Source organism: Mastigoproctus giganteus, chromosome 3, assembly GCF_048544385.1.
Source record: "Mastigoproctus giganteus isolate SK-2022 chromosome 3, ASM4854438v1, whole genome shotgun sequence".
NCBI lineage: Eukaryota > Metazoa > Arthropoda > Arachnida > Uropygi > Thelyphonidae > Mastigoproctus > Mastigoproctus giganteus.
In genome coordinates, this window is record NC_143577.1 from 123,486,812 (window position 1) to 123,506,242 (window position 19,431).

A 19,431-nucleotide genomic window follows, 5' to 3' on the forward strand; every position below is an offset into this window, starting at 1 on the left:
TTTGTTGCTCTCAAAATATAAGGTCCTACATTTTGGAAATAACTTATATGCTTGAAGAAAGCTGATATAGGCGTGCGTGTGGGATAAAAAAAGCCTGCCTATGGATTTTACGAAAAAAACAAATGCTGAAGTTTTTTTTTTTTTTTTTTATTTCACTTGTTAAGCAGTTCAGTTGAGCTGTTCCTAGCTGAATTGCTTATAAAGAGCATACCCACCTGCAGATAGCTATTAAACATAAAAACTTCAAAAACCAAAATCGGCCTGCATAATGGCCATTATAATCTTAAAATATGATCAGTTTTTTTTTTTTTTTTTGCCACAGACTTAATATGTGATTTTGTTTGGTAACTAATTTTGATTTTTTGGTATTTATGTTTGCCATAATACATTTGATGTTTGCTATTGCTTCAGTTGTTCCTCACTTGGACATTTACTTTTAGTAATATATATTATTTTCCACAGTTGTTTGTAACAGTCATATTTAAACCAAGATTTTTAATCGTATAATGTCTTTCTTCATTTTTTGCATTTAAAACCATGGTTGAAGTTCTCAAGAGTTTTGGACGGATGTGTGTGTATATGTACAATATATGTGTGTGGAAATGCTTAGACCATTATCTCTGTCTCTCAGCAGAAAAAATATTTATTAAATACTTTTGGGATATGTAAGGTACAGTGTAAATATTATTTGATTACTGCTCATCTTCTCACTGTCAGATTATTTGCTTTATCTAATAAAATTGATTTAAATATTTCATTTATAGGCCAAGATACGAGTATATAATTCCCACTGGTCACGCTCATTTTGTATAGATACTGTGGGTAACAGTGGAGTGATACTGTGTATAGATAAGGAAAGGAACCGAAAATTTACAGTAAGATTTAACTTAATTTTTTTGAACTTATTTGTGCAAATTCAAACTTGCAACTGTGAAATTTGTAATTTGCTCATCCATGAGCTGCATGCAGCCTGCCAATTCATGTTCTCTGACTCTCCCTCTAATCGTATTTTTTTTTTATGAAAACCCCAAACACGTGAGATCTTAGAACTTATAGTACTTAGTACCATGCTTGGGTTGGAGGTTGAGAAGACGAAAGAAGATGTTTGTTGACATTAGACTTGAATTTTTCTGTAGACTGTAATTTTTAGGAAATACATATGAATGAAGGTTGTTCCAGAAAACAGCAGTTGAATGAATAAACGAGGAAGATGAAAAGTTGGTTCTGTGAGTTTTAAGTTAGACAGTAAATGGATGTTGGCTGGTAACAGCACGTGTTCAGACAGTTTTGAAAGAGAGAGCGGGAATTATAGAAGCCAATTCAGAAGAACAGTGCCCATTGAAGTATTTGTAGAAAAGGCATGCAGCAGAAACAGTACGTCTATGAGACAACGAGTGGAGAGACTCTGTTAGGGATGAGTCATTAATTAACCTAATTGCCCTCTTCTGAATGGAATCTAGAAGCCTGAGAGAGGTTTTGGAGGCACTGCCCGGGTGGGAACAATATTCCATGGTAGAGCGGATTTGCATTTTCTACAGAGTGAACAGCTGTTTGGAAGAAAAGTAACAACTGAGAGCGAAAGAGAAAACCAAGTTTTTTAGATGCAGAGGAAACAATATTTGTAATGTGCTTGTGCCAAGAGAGATTACAAGTCTAGATAATCCCCAAAAGAGATATATCATTTTGCCTAGAAATCGGAGTGTCAGCAAAGATAAGCATAGGAGCAGAAGAAACCTTTTTGCGAGATATAAGACAAGACTGAGTTTTAGAACAATTGAAATCAACTAGGTGTCTTTGTCCCGCTGGAGAATTACATGGAGATTGGCATTTAAGGTTGTAGTGGATATTCGAGAAGTTGAAGCTGATAGAGCAGAGCAAGGTTTTTCAAAATGGAAAGTGTAATGCAATGTGCCATCATTGGCAAAACTATGGATAGGATTTTCAGTCAGTCAAAGAAGGTCATTAATATGCAAGAGGAAGAGAGTGGAGGAAAGAACTCAAACTCAGAAGACAGAGCGCCATATACTATCACCCTCAGTGAACAATCAGAGAGAAAACTGGATAATCATTACAAAAAACAGTAAAAAACCTTTTTGCCAAACACGATCAAAAGCCTTTGAGATGTCAAGAGCAACTGCTTGTGTTTCACCGAACTTTTCAATTGAATTAGTCCATAAATGAGTAACATAAGCCAGAATATCACCAGTGGATTGACATTGACAGAATCCATACTGGCGATCTTTGATCAGACAGAAGGTTTCTAGGTAGATAAAGAGTTGGCGATTATTTGATTTCTCCATTACTTTAGAAAAGGTAGAAATAATTGCAGTGGGTCGATAATTGGATGGGAAGGATTTGTCACCTTTTTAGGAACTGACTGGATATGACCAACTTTACAAGCAGAAGAAAAACGCCTTTGGAATAAAAAGGTGAAAAAAGGCGGCAAAGAACAGGAGTAAGTTCAGAAACACAGGTTTTGAGAACAAGTGGAGAGATACCATAGGGACCTAGAGCATTCTTAGCATCAAGATTTGTCAAAATCCTTCTGACATCCTTTTGACGGAAGACCACAGGAGGCATTGAATGGAGTGTGTTGGGAATGGTGGGAGGTGTTTTACCAAGATCATTAATACATGAGTTTGAAGAGAAATAGGATGCTAGTAGGTCAGTTTTATCCTTGGCTGAAGTGACAACAGAACCATCTGGTTTTGACAGAGTTGGGAGTAGAGATGGGCAAAAGTTGTGGCCAATAGCTTTGGCAAGAGACCAGAATGTTCAGCTACCATTAGGGGCAAGAAGAAAGTTTTCTATTCTTAGACTGTTCGAAATCTAGTTTGGACTGATTGATGACTGCTTTACAATTGTTGTGAGCTTTGTGTAGGCAGAATAATACCGGCACTTTGCTTAATGGAGGCTTGAAGTGGTGGAACCCATGTTTAGTCTCTAGAGCTAAGTTCCGGTCAACCCTTCCCTATCTCTTCCATCATGCAGTATGATTGATGATTTTGAGGTTATGATGAACATCGTGGCGAGATCCAATATTCCTTACATTTTGAGGGTACAGCTCTAAAAAGGTGTTCGCAGGCCGGCCGCTAGTTAGTACACCGGACCGAACCTATTGGAAACTCTCTAGGAGGCTTCTGGATCAGCTAGTGTATAATCTTGCTACCTCTACTCTGACAAATAGTGACTGGAGGGAGTCCGAGTAGTGTGTATGTGGGGAGCATCGTCGAGGCCACGTTATGTCAAGGATCTGGGTATATTCTTACCACATGTACGCTATATCCAAAAATTTCATTACTTCATACAGCACGTCCCACCCACTTTTTCTTACTATTGAATGCACCATGAATTGTCAAACTAAAAGAGCAAGCTTATCTGCGAAAGATCTGTACCTCCCAAGCACTTCCTAATTCATTTCACAAATATACGTAGTCTCAATTCTAATCTCAACGATGTCCATTTCCACTTGCAGTCTGCCAAACCCCATGTACTTTTTCTGACAGAATCTCAGTTATTGGTTGATTCAACTACTGCTCATCTCAGATGCCCAAATTATTCGCTGTATGATTCCTTTCGCCTCAAAGGTGGTACTTGTGCATATATCCATTCTGATATTCCCTGTCAGAGACATGGCAATTTGGAATCTCCTCTCTTTGATCTTCTCTGGCTTAAAATCTCTCTACCTCATTGTGTCAAATTCATCTGTGGTCTCTACCGTCCTCCCAACTCCACTAATCACTTGGAGTTGTTTGACTTCCTCTCTTTGCAACTTGACTTTCTCCAATCCAACTTTCCTAACAGTGAGGTAATTTTCCTTGATGATTTTAATGTTCACAACTCCAGCTAGCTTCCGTTTTCTAGTCACACCGACCCAGCAGGTTGAGATGCTGAGGCTTTTACAATTACTAATGACCTAGGGCAGATTGTTCATTTACCTACAAGAATACCAGACAATCCTAATCATACAGCCAATACGCTTGATCTTTTTCTCACAAACAACCCTTCTAAGTACACGGTCGAAGTGAGAAGTCCTTTAGGCACTTCAGATCACAACTTGGTGATTGTCTCTTCTCCAATGGAACCTGTATCTCATGGCTATTCCCAACCTTGTGTTGTTTGGCATTACAAGAAGGCAAAATGGGATGACCTGCAAGATTTCTTTTCTTCTTTTCCATGGTCGGATTACTGTTTCAAAACTTCTGATGTCATCGTTTGCTCAGATCGTGTCAGTGAATTTATTCTTGCAGGAATGGAATCCTTTATCCCACACTCCACTTTAAAATCTCGTCCTTTACCTAAACCTTGGTTTTCCAATAAATGTGCTAAGGCTGTTCAAGAGAAGAATGTTGCATATCGTAATTGGCTTGTTTCTAATTCTTCAGTTTCATTTTCTGCCAAAGCTCGCAACAATTGTAAAGCAGTTATTAATCAGTCCAAACTAGAGTTTGAACAGGCTAAGAGTAGAAAACTTCCTTCTTGCCCTAATGGTAGCCGAGCATTCTGGTCTCTTGCCAAAGCTATTGGCTGCAACTTTTACCCACCTCTGTCCAAACCAGATGGCTCTGTTGTCACTTCAGCCAAGGATAAAGCTGACCTGTTAGCATCCCATTTTTCGTCCAGCTGGACAGACTCTGATAAGGGAGAAGTCACGCGAAAGTTCCTTCCAAATCTGGAGCAAGTGTACCCTATATTTCCGACATGGTTTTGCCCCGGACTGCATGTCACCTACCTCCTTACAGGACACGGAGCAATCCGTCACAAGCTTCATCTCCTTGGAATTGCAAACAATCCTGCATGTGCCTGTGGCTCCCCCGAAACCTGGGATCACCAGATGCATGAGTGTGAACTGTATGATGATCTACGTGCCCAGCTGATCACACAAGTGCGCTGCAACCCCAAAGACCAGGAGCACCACCTGCTGGAGGATGGGACAACCTACAAAGCCTTAACTGAATTTGCTCAGAGCCTATACACTAGACGACTAACCCTTCCACTGCCTCCAAATCACGAACAACAAGGACAAATGTAGTACTCCACGCACTCCAAATCTGAAAGCTCCATGATCAAGTGGAAACTTTTATAATTCCATCCATACCAGATTACTGGGGTAGGACCATTAAATATCCCAACTCATCACCAACTATAACCAAATGGAACACGTGTCACAGGAGGAGTATGGGGGGGAGAACCTCCCAATTCTACCCCAGTGGATAACGCTGGACATCATGGCAGAACTGAAACTCACCTCAACCATACTCACTTCCTTTTCTCTGCAAATTGACTCACCGACGGGACATGGCTCCCAAGGGCAACCTCCAAACAAAAGAGCAAGCACAGCCTCCGTGCACAATATACGACCCGGACTTGCATTTCGGTTGACAGATCCATTCTCCCAAACAACAATGGAATCCGCCCTAATGGACAATAAATCCTACTCTTCCAAATATCCATGGACGGGACATGGGTCCCCTGAGCGACTACTCAACAAATGCTGCATTAACTGCACTGAATTGACAGACTTATTGAACCTACATCTCCAGCATCAAATGGACCAGGATTTGCTTCTTGAATACTCAGTCTTGACCTACAGACGGAGTATACACCAAAAGCGGCGAGCAGCCCTCTACGCATTATCCTATGGATGCTAAAATCTGATTTAACTGGACGGGTCCCATTTCCAAAGAGCGACCTCCAAATAGGCGACCAAACTTGGCTCACACGGACATCAGAGAAGAGGAGCTAAATCCTACAAGTGGCTCAATCCTACTAGTCTATACCAAATGCCACATGAACAAATCGCAGTCTCTGCATGCACGCTGTATTGGCGACCCGAGCCAGCTCCCTTGCCTGTCTCAACTATTCCACCCCTCCCCGGTGGGTGGGGGAGGTGACGGTTCCACCGTATCCCCCCCACGCGCCACCCCCATTCTTACTCTCTGGTGGGGCATGGGCTTGCCCCACTGTAAACTGGAGCTGTCTTCTCTATCGGCTCCATGTCTCTGCCTTTCCCCCCCCAGTCTTCAATCTACTCCCCACTCTACCTGCACGCAATGCCCCACACAATCTAAAATCACCTTCGCCCACTACTCTCGGCCTCCCATTCCTAGCACCTCCCTGCCACGCAAGCGCATAGAGGGTGTGTATATATGTTTGTGTGTGGCATGTATATGTATATATATATATATACACCTGTGTGTGTTTTATATGTATGTATATATATATGTATATATTTGTTTATATATATATATTTTTTTTTTTTTATTTTTTTTTATTATTATTTTTTTTTTTTTTTTTTTATTATTATTTTTTTTTAAAGGTCCTAGCCACTGAAATCTCAGGAAATTAGGTGGCAGGACCTGCCAGAGTAAATCTTAGTCGACTGGTGTTTCCTGGTCTGCCTCCACGGGGCTAAAGTGGGGCAACGTTGGGCCTCAGTAGGGGTCCAGCGGCTAGATGACCAGATGAACAACGGTACACGACACTACACATGTACAATATCCATACACTTTTGAATCTCTGGCATTTCCAGTAAACTGGCACACCCATCACAATGCAAGCAATGCGGAGATGGGGGAAACCCCTGGTGCCGCTTGACACCAAACACACTTTACACTTTACACTTTTCGTCCAGCTCATGTATTAATAATCTTGGTGAAACACCTCCTACCACCGCCTTTTTTCACTTTCTTATTCCAAAGGTATTTTTCCTTCTGCTTGGAAATTTGCTCATATCCAGCCAGTTCCTAAAAAGGGTGACAAATCCCTCCCATCCAATTATCGTCCCATTGCAATTACTTCTACTCTTTCTAAAGTAATGGAGAAATCAATTCAACTACCTAGAAACCTTCAGTCTGATCAACGATCGCCAGTATGGATTCCGTCAGTGTCGATCCACTGGCGATATTCTGGCTTATGTTACCCATTTATGGACTAATTCAGTGGAAAGGTTCGGTGAAACACAAGTAGTTTTTCTTGACATCTCAAAGGGTTTTGATCATGTTTGGCATAAAGGACTTCTAACAAGCTTCCATCTTATGGTTTGCCAACTGTTTTTAGTAATTGGTTATCTAGCTTTCTCTCTGATCGCTCACTGAGGGTGATGGTAGATGGCTCTCTGTCTTCTAACTTCTCCACTAATGCCGGTGTCCCCCAAGGTTCAGTTCTTTTCCCCACTCTTTTCCTCTTGTATATTAATGACCTTCTTCCATTGACTGGAAACCCTATAGCACATTTAATGGAAAACCAAGCTTTAGATAAAGGACGAGATTTTAAAGTGGTGTGTGGGATAAATGATTCCGTTCCTGCAAGAACAATTTCACTGACTCGAACTGAGCAAACGGTGACATCAGAAGTTTTGAAACAGTAATCTGACCAAGGAAAAGGAGAAAAGAAATCTCGCAGGTGATTCCATTTGTATTCTTGTTATACCAAACAATACAAGGTTGGGAATAGCCATTAAATAAAGGCTCCATTGGAGAAGAGACAATCACCAAGTTGTGATCTTGAGGTTCCTAAAGAACCTCTCACTCCAACCGTGTACTTAGAAGAGTTGTTTGTGAGAAAAATATCAAGCGTGTTGGCTGTATCGTTAGGATTGTCCAGTCTTCTTGTAGGTAAATGAACAATCTGTGCAAGGTCATTATTAATTTCAAAAGCCTCAGTATCTCTACCAGCTGAGTCGTTGTAACTAGAAAAATGGATGCCAGCCAGAGTTGTGAACATTAAAATCACCAAGGAAAATTAACTCACTGTTAGGAAAGTTTGACTGGAGAAAGTCAAGTTGCAAAGAGAGGAAGTCAAAGAGCTCCAAGTGATTAGTGGAGTTGGGAGAACAGTAGACAACAGATTAATTTGACACAATGAGGAACAGAGATTTTAAGCCAGAGACAATTGAAAAGAGGAGATTCCAAATTACCAAGTCTCTAACAGGGAATCCCGGAACGGACATATGCACAAGTACCACCTTCGAGGCGAAAGGAATCATACAGCGAATAATTTGGGCAACTGAGATGAGCAGTATTTGAATCACCCGATAACTGAGATTCTGTCAGAAAAATACAGGGGATTTGGCAGACTGCAGGTGGAGATGGACATTGTTGAGATTAGAATTGAGACCATGTATATTTGTGCAATGAATTAGGAAGTGTTTCGGAGGTTTAGATCTTTTCGCAGATAAGCTTACTCTGTTAGTTAGACAATTCGTGGTGTATTCAATAGTAATAAATATTGGTGGGGACATACTGTATGAACTAATGAAATTTTTGGATATGGCGCACACATGGTAAGAATATAGCAGATCCTTGACATAAAGTGGTCTTTATGTCAAGGATCTGACATAAAGATCCCCCACATACACACTACTCGGACTCCCTCCGGTCACTATCTCACAGAGTAGAGGTAACAAGGTTATACACTAGCTGATCCGGAAACCTACTAGAGTGTTACCAATAGGTTCGGTCCGGTGTACTAAAACGGTGTTTGGCTGGCCTGCGAACACCGTTTTAGAGCTATACCCTCGAAATGTAAAAAAGATTGGATCTTGTCACGATGTTCGTAACCTCATAAGTCATCAATCATACTACATGATGGAAGAGAAGGGGAAGGGTTGACCGGAACTTAGCTCTGGAGACTAAACGTGGGTTCCACCACTCCAAGCCTCCAATAAGCAAAGTGGTGGTATTGCACTGGTTGATGAAAGTTATCTACCACCTAGTACTGCCTGGTAACAGAGGGGCGGGTATTCTTGTAGGTAAATGAACAATCTGTGCAAGGTCATTAGAAATTGCAAAAGCCTCAGCATCTCAACCAGCTGGGTCAGTGTGACTAGAAAATCGGAAACCAGCTGGAGTTGTGAACATTAAAATCTCCAAGGAGGAAAGTTGGACTAGAGAAATTCAAGTTGCAAAGAGAGGAAGTCAAAGAGCTCCAAGTGATTAGTGGAGTTGGGAGAACGGTAGAGACAACAGGTCAATTTGACACAATGAGGTAGAGAAATTTTAAGCCAGAGAAGATCGAAGAGAGGAGATTTCAAATTACCAATTCTCTGACAGGGAATATCGGAACGGACATATGTAAAAATATGACCTTTGAGGCGCAGCCTCCTACAGAGTTACCAATAGATTCGGTTCGGTGTACTAACTAGCGGCCGGCCTGCGAACACCATTTTAGAGCTGCTGCCTTGAAATGTAAAGAAGATTGAATCTCGCCATGATGTTCCTCATAACCTCAAAAGTCATCAGTCATACTGCATGATGGAAGAGATGGGGAAGGGTTGACCTGAACTTAACTCTGGAGACTAAACATGGGTTCCACCACTTCAAGCCTCCAATAAGCAAAGAGATGGTATTACACCAGTTGATGAGAGTCATCTACCATCTAGTACTGCCTGGTAACACAGAGGGGCGGAATTGCTCCATGTGATGTGGGTGCCACACCTCGACCCCTGCTTACGTTGGTTCATACCTGGATGGTCACCCACAGTATGCTTGTGCATGGAGGTTATACCCAGGATTACTAACAGTCCATCCATTGTGTAGGTGCAATTGTGAAGCTGTCACAGACCATCCGGACTTCGCCGCAATTGGGTCTACTTGACTTGAATATCACCTGAATATCAGTTCCATCAGCGTTTTAGACTCCCAGGTGGCCAATACAACTTGTCTGGCATATCTGAGAGAATGTCTGTGACATCCTCAAGGACTAAATTGTTCTCATTTTTATATGTTAATAAGTGCAGTTTAGCTTAGTGATCAAAGTGGTCTTTAAATTAAAATAGCATAAATTATCATTAGACAGCATAATACAGCAAAACCCTGATGTAATGGACTATATGGGGATAAGGCATGTCTGTGAAGTCTAGCTGTTAGGTAACACAAACAAAACACATACAATTGCTAGAATGAAATGAAATTTTGTGTTTTATCAGTTCATTGCATTTAAAACTCTGACTGAAGCTTATTCAGAGTCTGAAGAACTATTTATTACCCTACACTATATCTTAGATGACACTACTGATGTGTGGCATGCTTGGCAGGCTGGCAAAAGATTATAACGAGAAAAATCCCAGCATTGTTATACTTTCTACAGTGCAGATTTTCTAAACAGAACAGGACAGTGAATATGGATAATAAGTACAACTTACTACCGGACTTCAACAAGTTTTTGCTGTGGTCATAAATGAGAATGAAAAAGTTTCATTCAGTATTTCAGTTTTTCTATCTGCTTATATACATATGGTGCAAGGAAGCCTGAGGCTTATGCTGCACCAGCCAAAAAAAAATTCCCGAGTTACCCTGAGAAAGAGAGAGAGAGAGAGAGAAGGAATCACCTTCTCTTTCTTGGTGATTCCTTTCGACTTCTCTCTCTCTCTCTCTCTCTCTCTTTCTCTCTCTCTCAGGGTAACTCGGGAATTTTTTTTTGGCTGGTGCAGAATAAGCCTCAGGATTCCTTGCACCATATGGCTAATAATAATAATAATAATGATTCTGTATTGATAAACTAAATCAAGGCTAGCTTCCTCATAAGCTGTAAGTTAAATTTACTTTATTTTTAACCTATAGCTAATGAGATGGCAGCCTTTATTTTGTTTTTCACTACAGAATCAAATTAAAAAAAAAAATACTGTACGAAGCATTTTTGTTCTTTTTTACAACAACTGAAATAACTTCTTGAAATAGAGTAGTAAGTAGTGTTTAGCTACAAGATACATGAAATGAATCAAAATCACTTTGTGTATCCTGTTCCATCTACAAGATTCATCTTATAGAAAGTACGAGAGTGCCAGAATTTTTCTTGTAATCATCTTCAATGAGCCTCTCACGCATGTCAAACATTAGTACAGTGTCATCTGAAGATCCAGTGGGACCGTATTTAACAGTTCTTCAAACTCTAAGAAAAGCTATAGTCAGAGTTTCAAATGCCACCTTCCCTGTTCCATTATGACAGTGTGATGGAGGATATTATTATTATTATTATTAGCATTAGTGATAGTAATAGTAATAGAAATAGAGGCATGTGATGCAAGAAAGCAAGTGTATGAGCTTATGTAACATCAGCCAAAAAAAAAAAAAAATAAATAAATTCACACAACCATTCCCTCTAAAAGTTTGTCCAATTCCTCCTTGAATTTATTTAAGCTGTCAACTTCCATAACAACAGATAGAAGTTTGTTCCAGCAATTAATCACCTGGCTAAAGGCAAATTTCTGCACATCTATTCTACAGCTGTCATTCCTCAATTTGAATTTATGCCCCATTAGGTTCATAATCTGAGAAAGCAGAAGAATCCCATCAGAATTCAACATTCTCAACCCATTAAAGGCCTTATATACCTCAATCAGATTACCTCGCAAGTGCCTAGTCTCCAGCCGCTGCAATTTGCCGAACTTAAGCCTCTCTTGGTAAGAGGAACCCTTTGTTCCCCTCACCAATCTTGTTGCTCTTCTCTGTACATGCTCAAGCAAATTTACTTCCTACCTAAAATGAGGCCTCCAGACTTCTATTCAGTATTCAAAGCCTGACCTGACCATTGCCTTATACAAAGGATAATCACCTCCTTTTCCCTACTAGCAAAATTCCTGTATATCATTGACAAAACCCCATGACATGCTCTGGCAGCCTGTCTGCATTGCTCAGAAAACTTCATATCTGACTGCACAATTATTCCCAGGTCTTTTTCATTTTCACCACTCTAAGTGTAGTACCACACAGTTGGTACATTCCTCTGGGTTACTTCTACCAATATGCAGTACTTTGATTTTTCAATGTTAAACTTCAGTTGCCACTTCTCAGCCCATCTGAACTAATGCTAATTAGCATTAGTAGAGGCATATGATGCAAGAAAGCAAGCTTATATAGCATCAGGCACCTCCGTAGCCAGATGGGCAGGAGCAGCAGTGCGTAGCACACGCTTTTTGATTAGACCAGGGTTCGAGCCCGTGCCCACCAAATACGGAGGATGCGGAAAGGTCAGGGAATGACAACCACATATCCCCGGAGCAATATGGCCTTAGTTGCTAATGCTCCTAAACAACAAACAAAAACAAACAAATATATAGCATCAGCAAAAAAAAAATACAAAACTCGAAATACAAAAAAATACAAAATACAAAAAATACAAAATTGGGACTAGGCACCAGCGAGGTGATCTGATAGAGGTGTATAAAGCCTTGAATTGTTTGAGCATGCTCAATGCTGATGGGATTCTTCCTCTTGCTCAGAATAATCACCTGAGAAGGCATAAATTCAAAGTGAGTTAGGATAGACGTGCGGAAATTTGCCTTTAGTCAGCAGGTTTTGATTGGTGGAACAGACTTCCATCCCTTATCGTGGAAGTTGATAGCCTAAATAAATTTAAGGCTCAGCTGGACAGGTATTTCGAACGAATGAAGGGGTGAAGTGGAAGTTGGTTTTTTTTTTTTTTTTTTTCGCTGATGCTGCATAAGTTTGCTTTCTTGCATCATATGCCTCTACTAATGCTAATGCTAATGCTAAATGCTAATGATGACCAAGAGCTGCCAAGACAACCCATGGGGAAAAATCAGGAAGTAAATGAACCTAAGACAGGAGATCAAAGAAATGTGGCAGAGGTAACAAGTAATCCTTGTCATTATCCTTATCTTTCATTTGATATCTCCGTGTTAGTCCAATCTATGACCCCAAAGGTGTATGTTAGTACTAGAGTTGCATAGGTGTTTATGGCTTTAACTGTGTTCCCTCCCTTCAATTTTGCTTTCATCAGGCTTCCGAGTCTGATGATATTTTTCGATAAGGCAGGCCTTAATTTCCTTGTACCGTAACTGCTGACCTCTGCCATGGCTTTGATCTCTTTACCACTCTGCAGCTGGTAGTTTTGGTTGACTAATTTTCCCTGACGCAATCCGTGGCTCTTGCACTTGTCTAGACCAAATTCCATCTAATATCATTGCTGAATTCTTCAGTGATCTGGAATAGTTATTGGAGTTTCTTCTCATTTACCATGTAGAGCTTGATCATCCATGTACATCAGGTGTGTGGGGGTGTTTTTTTTTTTTTTTTTTTTTTTTTTTGATTTGGTAGTTGTTGGCGCATCGGCTTCTGTGGCCATATTGCACCTCCCAAGGTTTTTGCAGTACTTTGATCCAAGCCCGAGGCGGGAATCGAACCCGCGACCTTTTGGGTTGCCGGGCAGGTAGTGTGGGGGTGTAGAGGTTCTTTCTTCCTTCTTTGAGGTTATATCCATACTTGCTGCCGTCAAGCATGATGGATAGCGGGTTGAGTGTTAGACAGAACCACAGTGGGCTCAGAGCATCTCCCTGAAAGATTCCTCTTCTAATGGGTATTGACCTGGTTGTGATGTTAGTATTGGGTCAATTGGCCTATCTTGTCTCTTAATTCTTCTATCTTCTGCTGAAGTCATCTTTCCCAAGCTGGTGGTTCCTTCTTTTTTTCGGTTCTTCTGCTGCTGGTCTCTCGCTTCTCTTCCATTAATCCTCATGGCTGTTACTGCAGCACAATACATGGCTGTACGGATGTCCTCCAGTGTTGCACCATTGCTGTCGAGGTAATGCGCTATTATGTCCCGATTCAGGTGGTCTGAGACTCTCCACAAGGTTCTATTCAGCCTCTGCTTCGGTATCACGTAAGTCTTTGTGGGGTTCATTCCTTCGAATTCTGTTAGAGCCTTCTTCCACTCGTCCTCTATTCTGGATATCATGACCTCGTCTGTTTCCACTTCAGCTGCTGCAGGTTGTATTTCCTCTTGGTCTTCTGCCTCTGGTTCCATATTCTTTATCCTTTGTAGTTGATCGCTCACATCCTGCTTGATTTTTTCCAAGATTGCAGGGGCTATTAGGTTCTTTGTAACCATGGTCCTTCTCTGGTCCACTATTCACTGTTCGGTGATCTGAATATCTGGGATTCATTCCAGTCTCGCCTGTAAGTTGTCATATCGGTCTCCAGCTTCGTTATTTTGTAGTATGCTTGCATGATGTACGTATTCATTTCTATGCTCCATTTCATGCGTTGGCGTTTACTCCCTTCCTGGGTGGTGACTCGTGCAGTTGCATAAGAAGCACTACCAGTTGGTTAGGCTGGATGGTCTTGCTCTTCTCTTGTGGTAGCCATACGGGGGACAGCCCCACTCCCTCCACTGTCTTTCTCGGGAGACCGCCTCTGATTTTTTGAACCGACCCCTCAGCCTAAGGCCTGAACGTGAGTGACTTTATCCTACGCCACACCTGATGCAGTATGATTAATATTTCTCTGCGACATCATCCATTATTGGAGGTGGACCTGTTTACCTCCGGCTTATGTCCAGTGGTAGTTCTCACGAGTGACGCCAGATGGCTCCACAATCTGCCTTAGCCGCCACTCCAACCTTGGGATAGGTAGGTCCCTTGGAGCAACTTTTGCGATGTTTATTTATTTTATTAATTTTTTTATTATTATTATGCTAATTTATTACTATTATTATTATACTGGTCTCCCAGCGTGATGGAGCCGCGCTTATTATTATTATTATTATTAGCAGCAGCAGCAGCTGATTGGTGCAAGGAAGCCTGAAGCTTCCTTGCACCAATGCTATGAATATGATGATATCCAGCTCATGACCCTGGGTGTGCCAAGCCGATACTAACCAGATGTCAGCCCCTGGATTAAACACAAAACAACAATGGGCCCAACACCGAACCCTCGAGAACTCCACTAATAACATTTATCTACAAAGAGCAGTGTCCATTGATTACCCCCCCCCCCTCTCTGTCATCTTCCACTCAACCATCCCTTTATCCACTGCAGCAACTTACCCTTAATGCCATACCTCTCCAATTTGTACAGCAGTCTTCCATGTGCAAAAGTATGAAAAGCTTTACTGAAATCCAAGTATATGATATCAAAATTATTTTTCTCATTCAGTTTCTTTGTGACCACATCATAGTATCCTATCAAATTGGTCAGACAAGACCTCCCTTAACAAACCCATGCTGTATCTTAACTATTACTGCAGACTTGTCTAGATGATCCTGCAATGCTTCTTTAACCATTGATTCCATTATTTTCCCCTAAATACAAGTAAACTAACAGGTCTATAGTTACTTGTGTCACCTTTTGAACCCCGCTTTGTGAATTGCTGATACATTTGCACACCAGTCCATAGAGACTTCCCCTGAGTCCAAGGAAGCTCTCATAATTATGGCTAAGGGTTTGCTTACATCCTTTGCTGTTTCCTTTAATATAACTGGGTAGATCCCGTCCACTCCAGGTGCCTTTTTTATGTTTAACTTCAATAATTTCTCCTTCACTTTGCTCTCAGTTATTCCAAAATCACTTAGCTCCCTGTTAGAGTTTGATAAACTTCTGGCACCCCTGTCATTGAATAACTCCTCATGTATGAATGTAGAGGCAAAATACTCATTTAGTTTATCAGCTACCTGAGCGTGATCATCAATAGTCAACACATCTATGTTAAGTTGCTCAATCTGATTCATCCCTTTCCTTCTAGAGTTTACATAAGAAAAGAACTCTTTGCTGTTTTTCTTTGCATCCTTTCCCAAGGATTTCTCGTAATCTGCCTTCACCTGCCTAACATCCTTTCTGACTTGATAACAGACTAGTTTATATCTGCCATAGGCTTCGGTGTCACCTGATACTTTATATGCATCCCATACATTTTTCTTCTCTGCCACAAGCCTCATTAGTTCTAACATGCATTTAGGCCTAAATCTTGAACAGTATTTCTTAGTTGGAATGAAAAGCCTAGTAGCTTCCAAAAATAAGGCCCTGAAGTCTTCCCATTTAGAATTCAACATTGGTTACATTATCAGTTGATCCCACTGTACAGAATTTAAAAACTGTCTAAGACCTCTGTAGTCACCTTTACGAAAGCAAGAGCCCTTCCCTTTAACCTTGATGGTAGTTACATCTTTAAGTAATTCCCACATCAGTACATTGTGATCACTGTCACCCAGTGTTCCTTTATCTGCAAATTCTTAATGCATGTATAATCACTGCTGATAATCAGATCAAGAGTATTACTCCCTCTGGTTGCCTCTTGAACATTTTGCTGTAGAAACAGTGATTCATTAAATCCACAAAAGCCTTGCTAGTGTGCGAGTGACCAACCAACAAGTTCCAGTCAATATCTGGAAAGTTAAAATCCCCCATTATTCTGGTTTACTGGCCCACTCTATTTTTCTGCACAATTTCTCATTATACTCATCAGATTCATTAGGCCTGTAACACACATCTTCTCTCCTTTTTTCTTTCCCAGTACTTATGTCGCACCAAACAGACTCAACATTGCATTATCCACCAACATCAATAGGATGCACTTCCTTAGATTTTGTGTGTTTCTTAACTAACAGCATAATTCCCTCCTCCTCCTCCTCCCTTCCTGTCCTGTCTATTCTTTTTGTACACATTGTACCCCCAAATTCCAGTTCTGCACTGCTTATATCTGCATGACACCACATCTCTGATATCCCAACAATATCTCCTTTGATGTCTTCACTAGCACTTCAAGCTCATCAAATTTATTAACTATACTCCTAGCATTGGTGTACATGCAAGTATACATGCACCTGTTTCTACTCTTAATTACCCTAACACAGCCCATGTATTTAAATGTTTCACTATGATTCCTGGAAATCTCCATTGCCTTGCTTTCCATGCTGCTGCTGCTCATTGCAATAGAAGCAGTGCAAGAATCACTTTTGCCTCTACCTGCGGCCACTTTTGCCTCTACCTGCGGCTGTGTATTCCCCCCCCCAAGCTAGCAGTTTTCCAACCAACCTAACACTGCCTCGATAGCATCAGCAAATATTCTTCCACCCTTCCCATTTAAGTGTACCCTATCTCTGTAGAAGCAGTTTCTCCTGTGAACAAGCACAGACCAGGCTGAAAAAAATTCTACCCCCTTAAGCCTTACATAATCTCTCCAGGGCTAAATTGATCAATAAGGCTGTCATCATACACTCCCTACTATCGTGTCCAGCAAAATTGCAGACACTTTCAAATTTAACCCTAACTTGCGAATTTTTTTCAACATTGACCTGTACTTGTTGAGTAAATCAGCACATCTCTTACACTTAATGTCATTAGTTCCAACATGTACAACAATATCACCTTTTGTGCCCTTAAAAGATGATTTCTGCTGTACAACGTCATCAACTTTTGCCCCTGTCAGACCTACCCTGGTCCTGTTCCACCTGTCCTTCTTGCATAGTATAATCCCCAATTCTCTGACAATAGTTCACCAACAATAACTAGTTCCTTTTGGACCAGCGCATTCTGTCTTGGAAATTGCCTCTGTGTTGCCTGACGCACAGGAGTGAGCTCTGCCTTTGAGTTGGGCAGCTGAGAACTTATTGAACAATTAGACTTTACACCAGCTGGTATTCAAATAAAAAAATTCCAATCCTGCAACTAAAACACTTTATTTATAATAAAATAAAATACCAGCATATAAAATGATATTAAATGAAATAAAATAAAATATATAGTAGTCTAAAAGTGATGTGATTTAATTTACAATAAAATATGATGATAAAAGCAATAAAAACAATTAATAAAATACCGTAACAACTGTAGCTTTCGGAGATAGCAATCTCCTTTCTCAACAGCATATTTCTGCTGTGTGGCACATCCTTTAATAGCAGATCCACGGCACTCGTCACATGGTTCCTCTGGAGTAAGGCCGGAATTTCCCATTTATGCACCAGAACCGGAAATGGCTCGGGAGCACGCTAGCTGAAACCATTCATCTCGCCCAAGAACCACGGTTTCCAAGAGGGGATGTAAGCATACACCCTTGTCTCTATTAATGGAATTGCTAGCTGCCCCAATACGTAAACTCTCAAGCCATTTACGGTCCCAGAACCCCTGTGCATGATCCGTGATGACAGCATCCTCCAGGGAGATTTGAAGTTGCTTCTCCCATAAATGTTCTGCCACGGCAGACTTCCCATAATTTGCGGACTTTATTGCATTCATATGCTCCCCCAGATGGTCTTTCAGTCGTTGTCCCATCTCACCTACATAACACACCCCACAATCCGGGCATTTAATCTCGTATACCACCCCACTGTTGGCTTCTTTTGTTATGGGGTCTTTGACACAAGATGTCACTGTGTACAACCTCCGTCCCGGGAGTTGCACACAGCGTATCTGGCACTCCCGAATTACTCGTGCAATGTGGTCTGAAAGGCCCGAATAGTAGGGAATGTATGCAGTGCTCACAGGGGCGAACGGCTCAGTACGGGTGGACTCCGCCCCTCTAATAATTCTGTCCAACACCCTCTGGGGATAGCCGCATTTCTTGAGGTCTGCCGTGACACGAATAATTTCGTTATCTCTGTCCTCGGAGGTGCTACAGTGAGACCACACCCTATCTACTAAAGCCTTGACAACACTACCCTTGTGTTGGCTGGCTTGTGCCGAGGTATAATGAGTATATTGACCTCGGCACATGGGCTTTCTAAACACCTTGGTCTTGAGCCTGCAACCATCCCTAATAACCAACACGTCAAGGAATGGTAGGGTTCCCTCTGCTTCCACCTCCGAAGTAAATTTAATAAAAGGGGAGAAGCTGTTAAGTACATCAAGTATCTGATCCTCCCTCCCCTTTTCTATAATGGTGAATGTGTCATCAACAAATCTTTTCCATTTATGCATGGGAAATTCCAAACCCTCAAAAATTCTAACTTCCAACTCTTCCATAGCTAAGTTAGCCACTATGGCACTAATGGGGGAACCCATGGCTGTGCCATGGATCTGCTTATACATGACATCTTGGAAAACCATTGTGGTACTGGATAAACAGAACTCCACACCCTCACAGATATCATTAACACTAAGAGGAGACCTAGTACTTAACAAAACATCCTTTTCTAATGCCATTCTAACACACCGGACTCCGAATTTAATAGGGATACAAGTGAACAATGATGTAACATCAAAAGAAATCATAATCCAGTTAGTACAACAGCAATCATTCATGGGGGACACCTTTTAAAACTGCACTGAAATCTAGTTTTTTTGATGTCACTATTATTTTTTGGATTCAGTTTCTTTGTTACTATGTCCTAATATCTAATTAGACTGGTCATACAAATCTCCCTTTAACAAATCCATGTAACTGCATTCCTATGAACATGATCCTGCATTGCTTCTTTAATCACTGACTTCTTATTTTCTGTGAAACAGAAATCTAGCTTGCAGGCCTGTAATTACTCACTTTGTTCTTCTCCCTTCCCCCTGTTTGTCCCTCTTGCTGCTTCTTCTATAAATATAATTTAATAGATTCAGCCAGCCCCCAAGGTGCATTATTTAGCTTCAGCAGCTTCTCACCCACCTTTCTTTTGGTTATCACATATTTAATCCCCAATTAGAATTTAATATACTTCTATTACTTCAATCTTTAAAAAACTTCTTCATGTCCAGATGCAGCAAAATA

General features: G+C 41.0%; 1 protein-coding gene across 1 annotated transcript in view; it reads left to right on the forward strand.

Annotated features, from left to right (window-relative positions):
* Positions 1-19,431, forward strand: part of LOC150088255 (intermembrane lipid transfer protein VPS13A-like) — a 3,009,916-nt gene that overhangs the window by 2,157,203 nt on the left and 833,282 nt on the right. Inside the window, exon 57 of the mRNA XM_090370087.1 lies at positions 765-875. Coding sequence (XP_090226213.1) covers positions 765-875 — 111 coding nt within the window. The remainder of the gene's footprint in view (positions 1-764; positions 876-19,431) is intronic.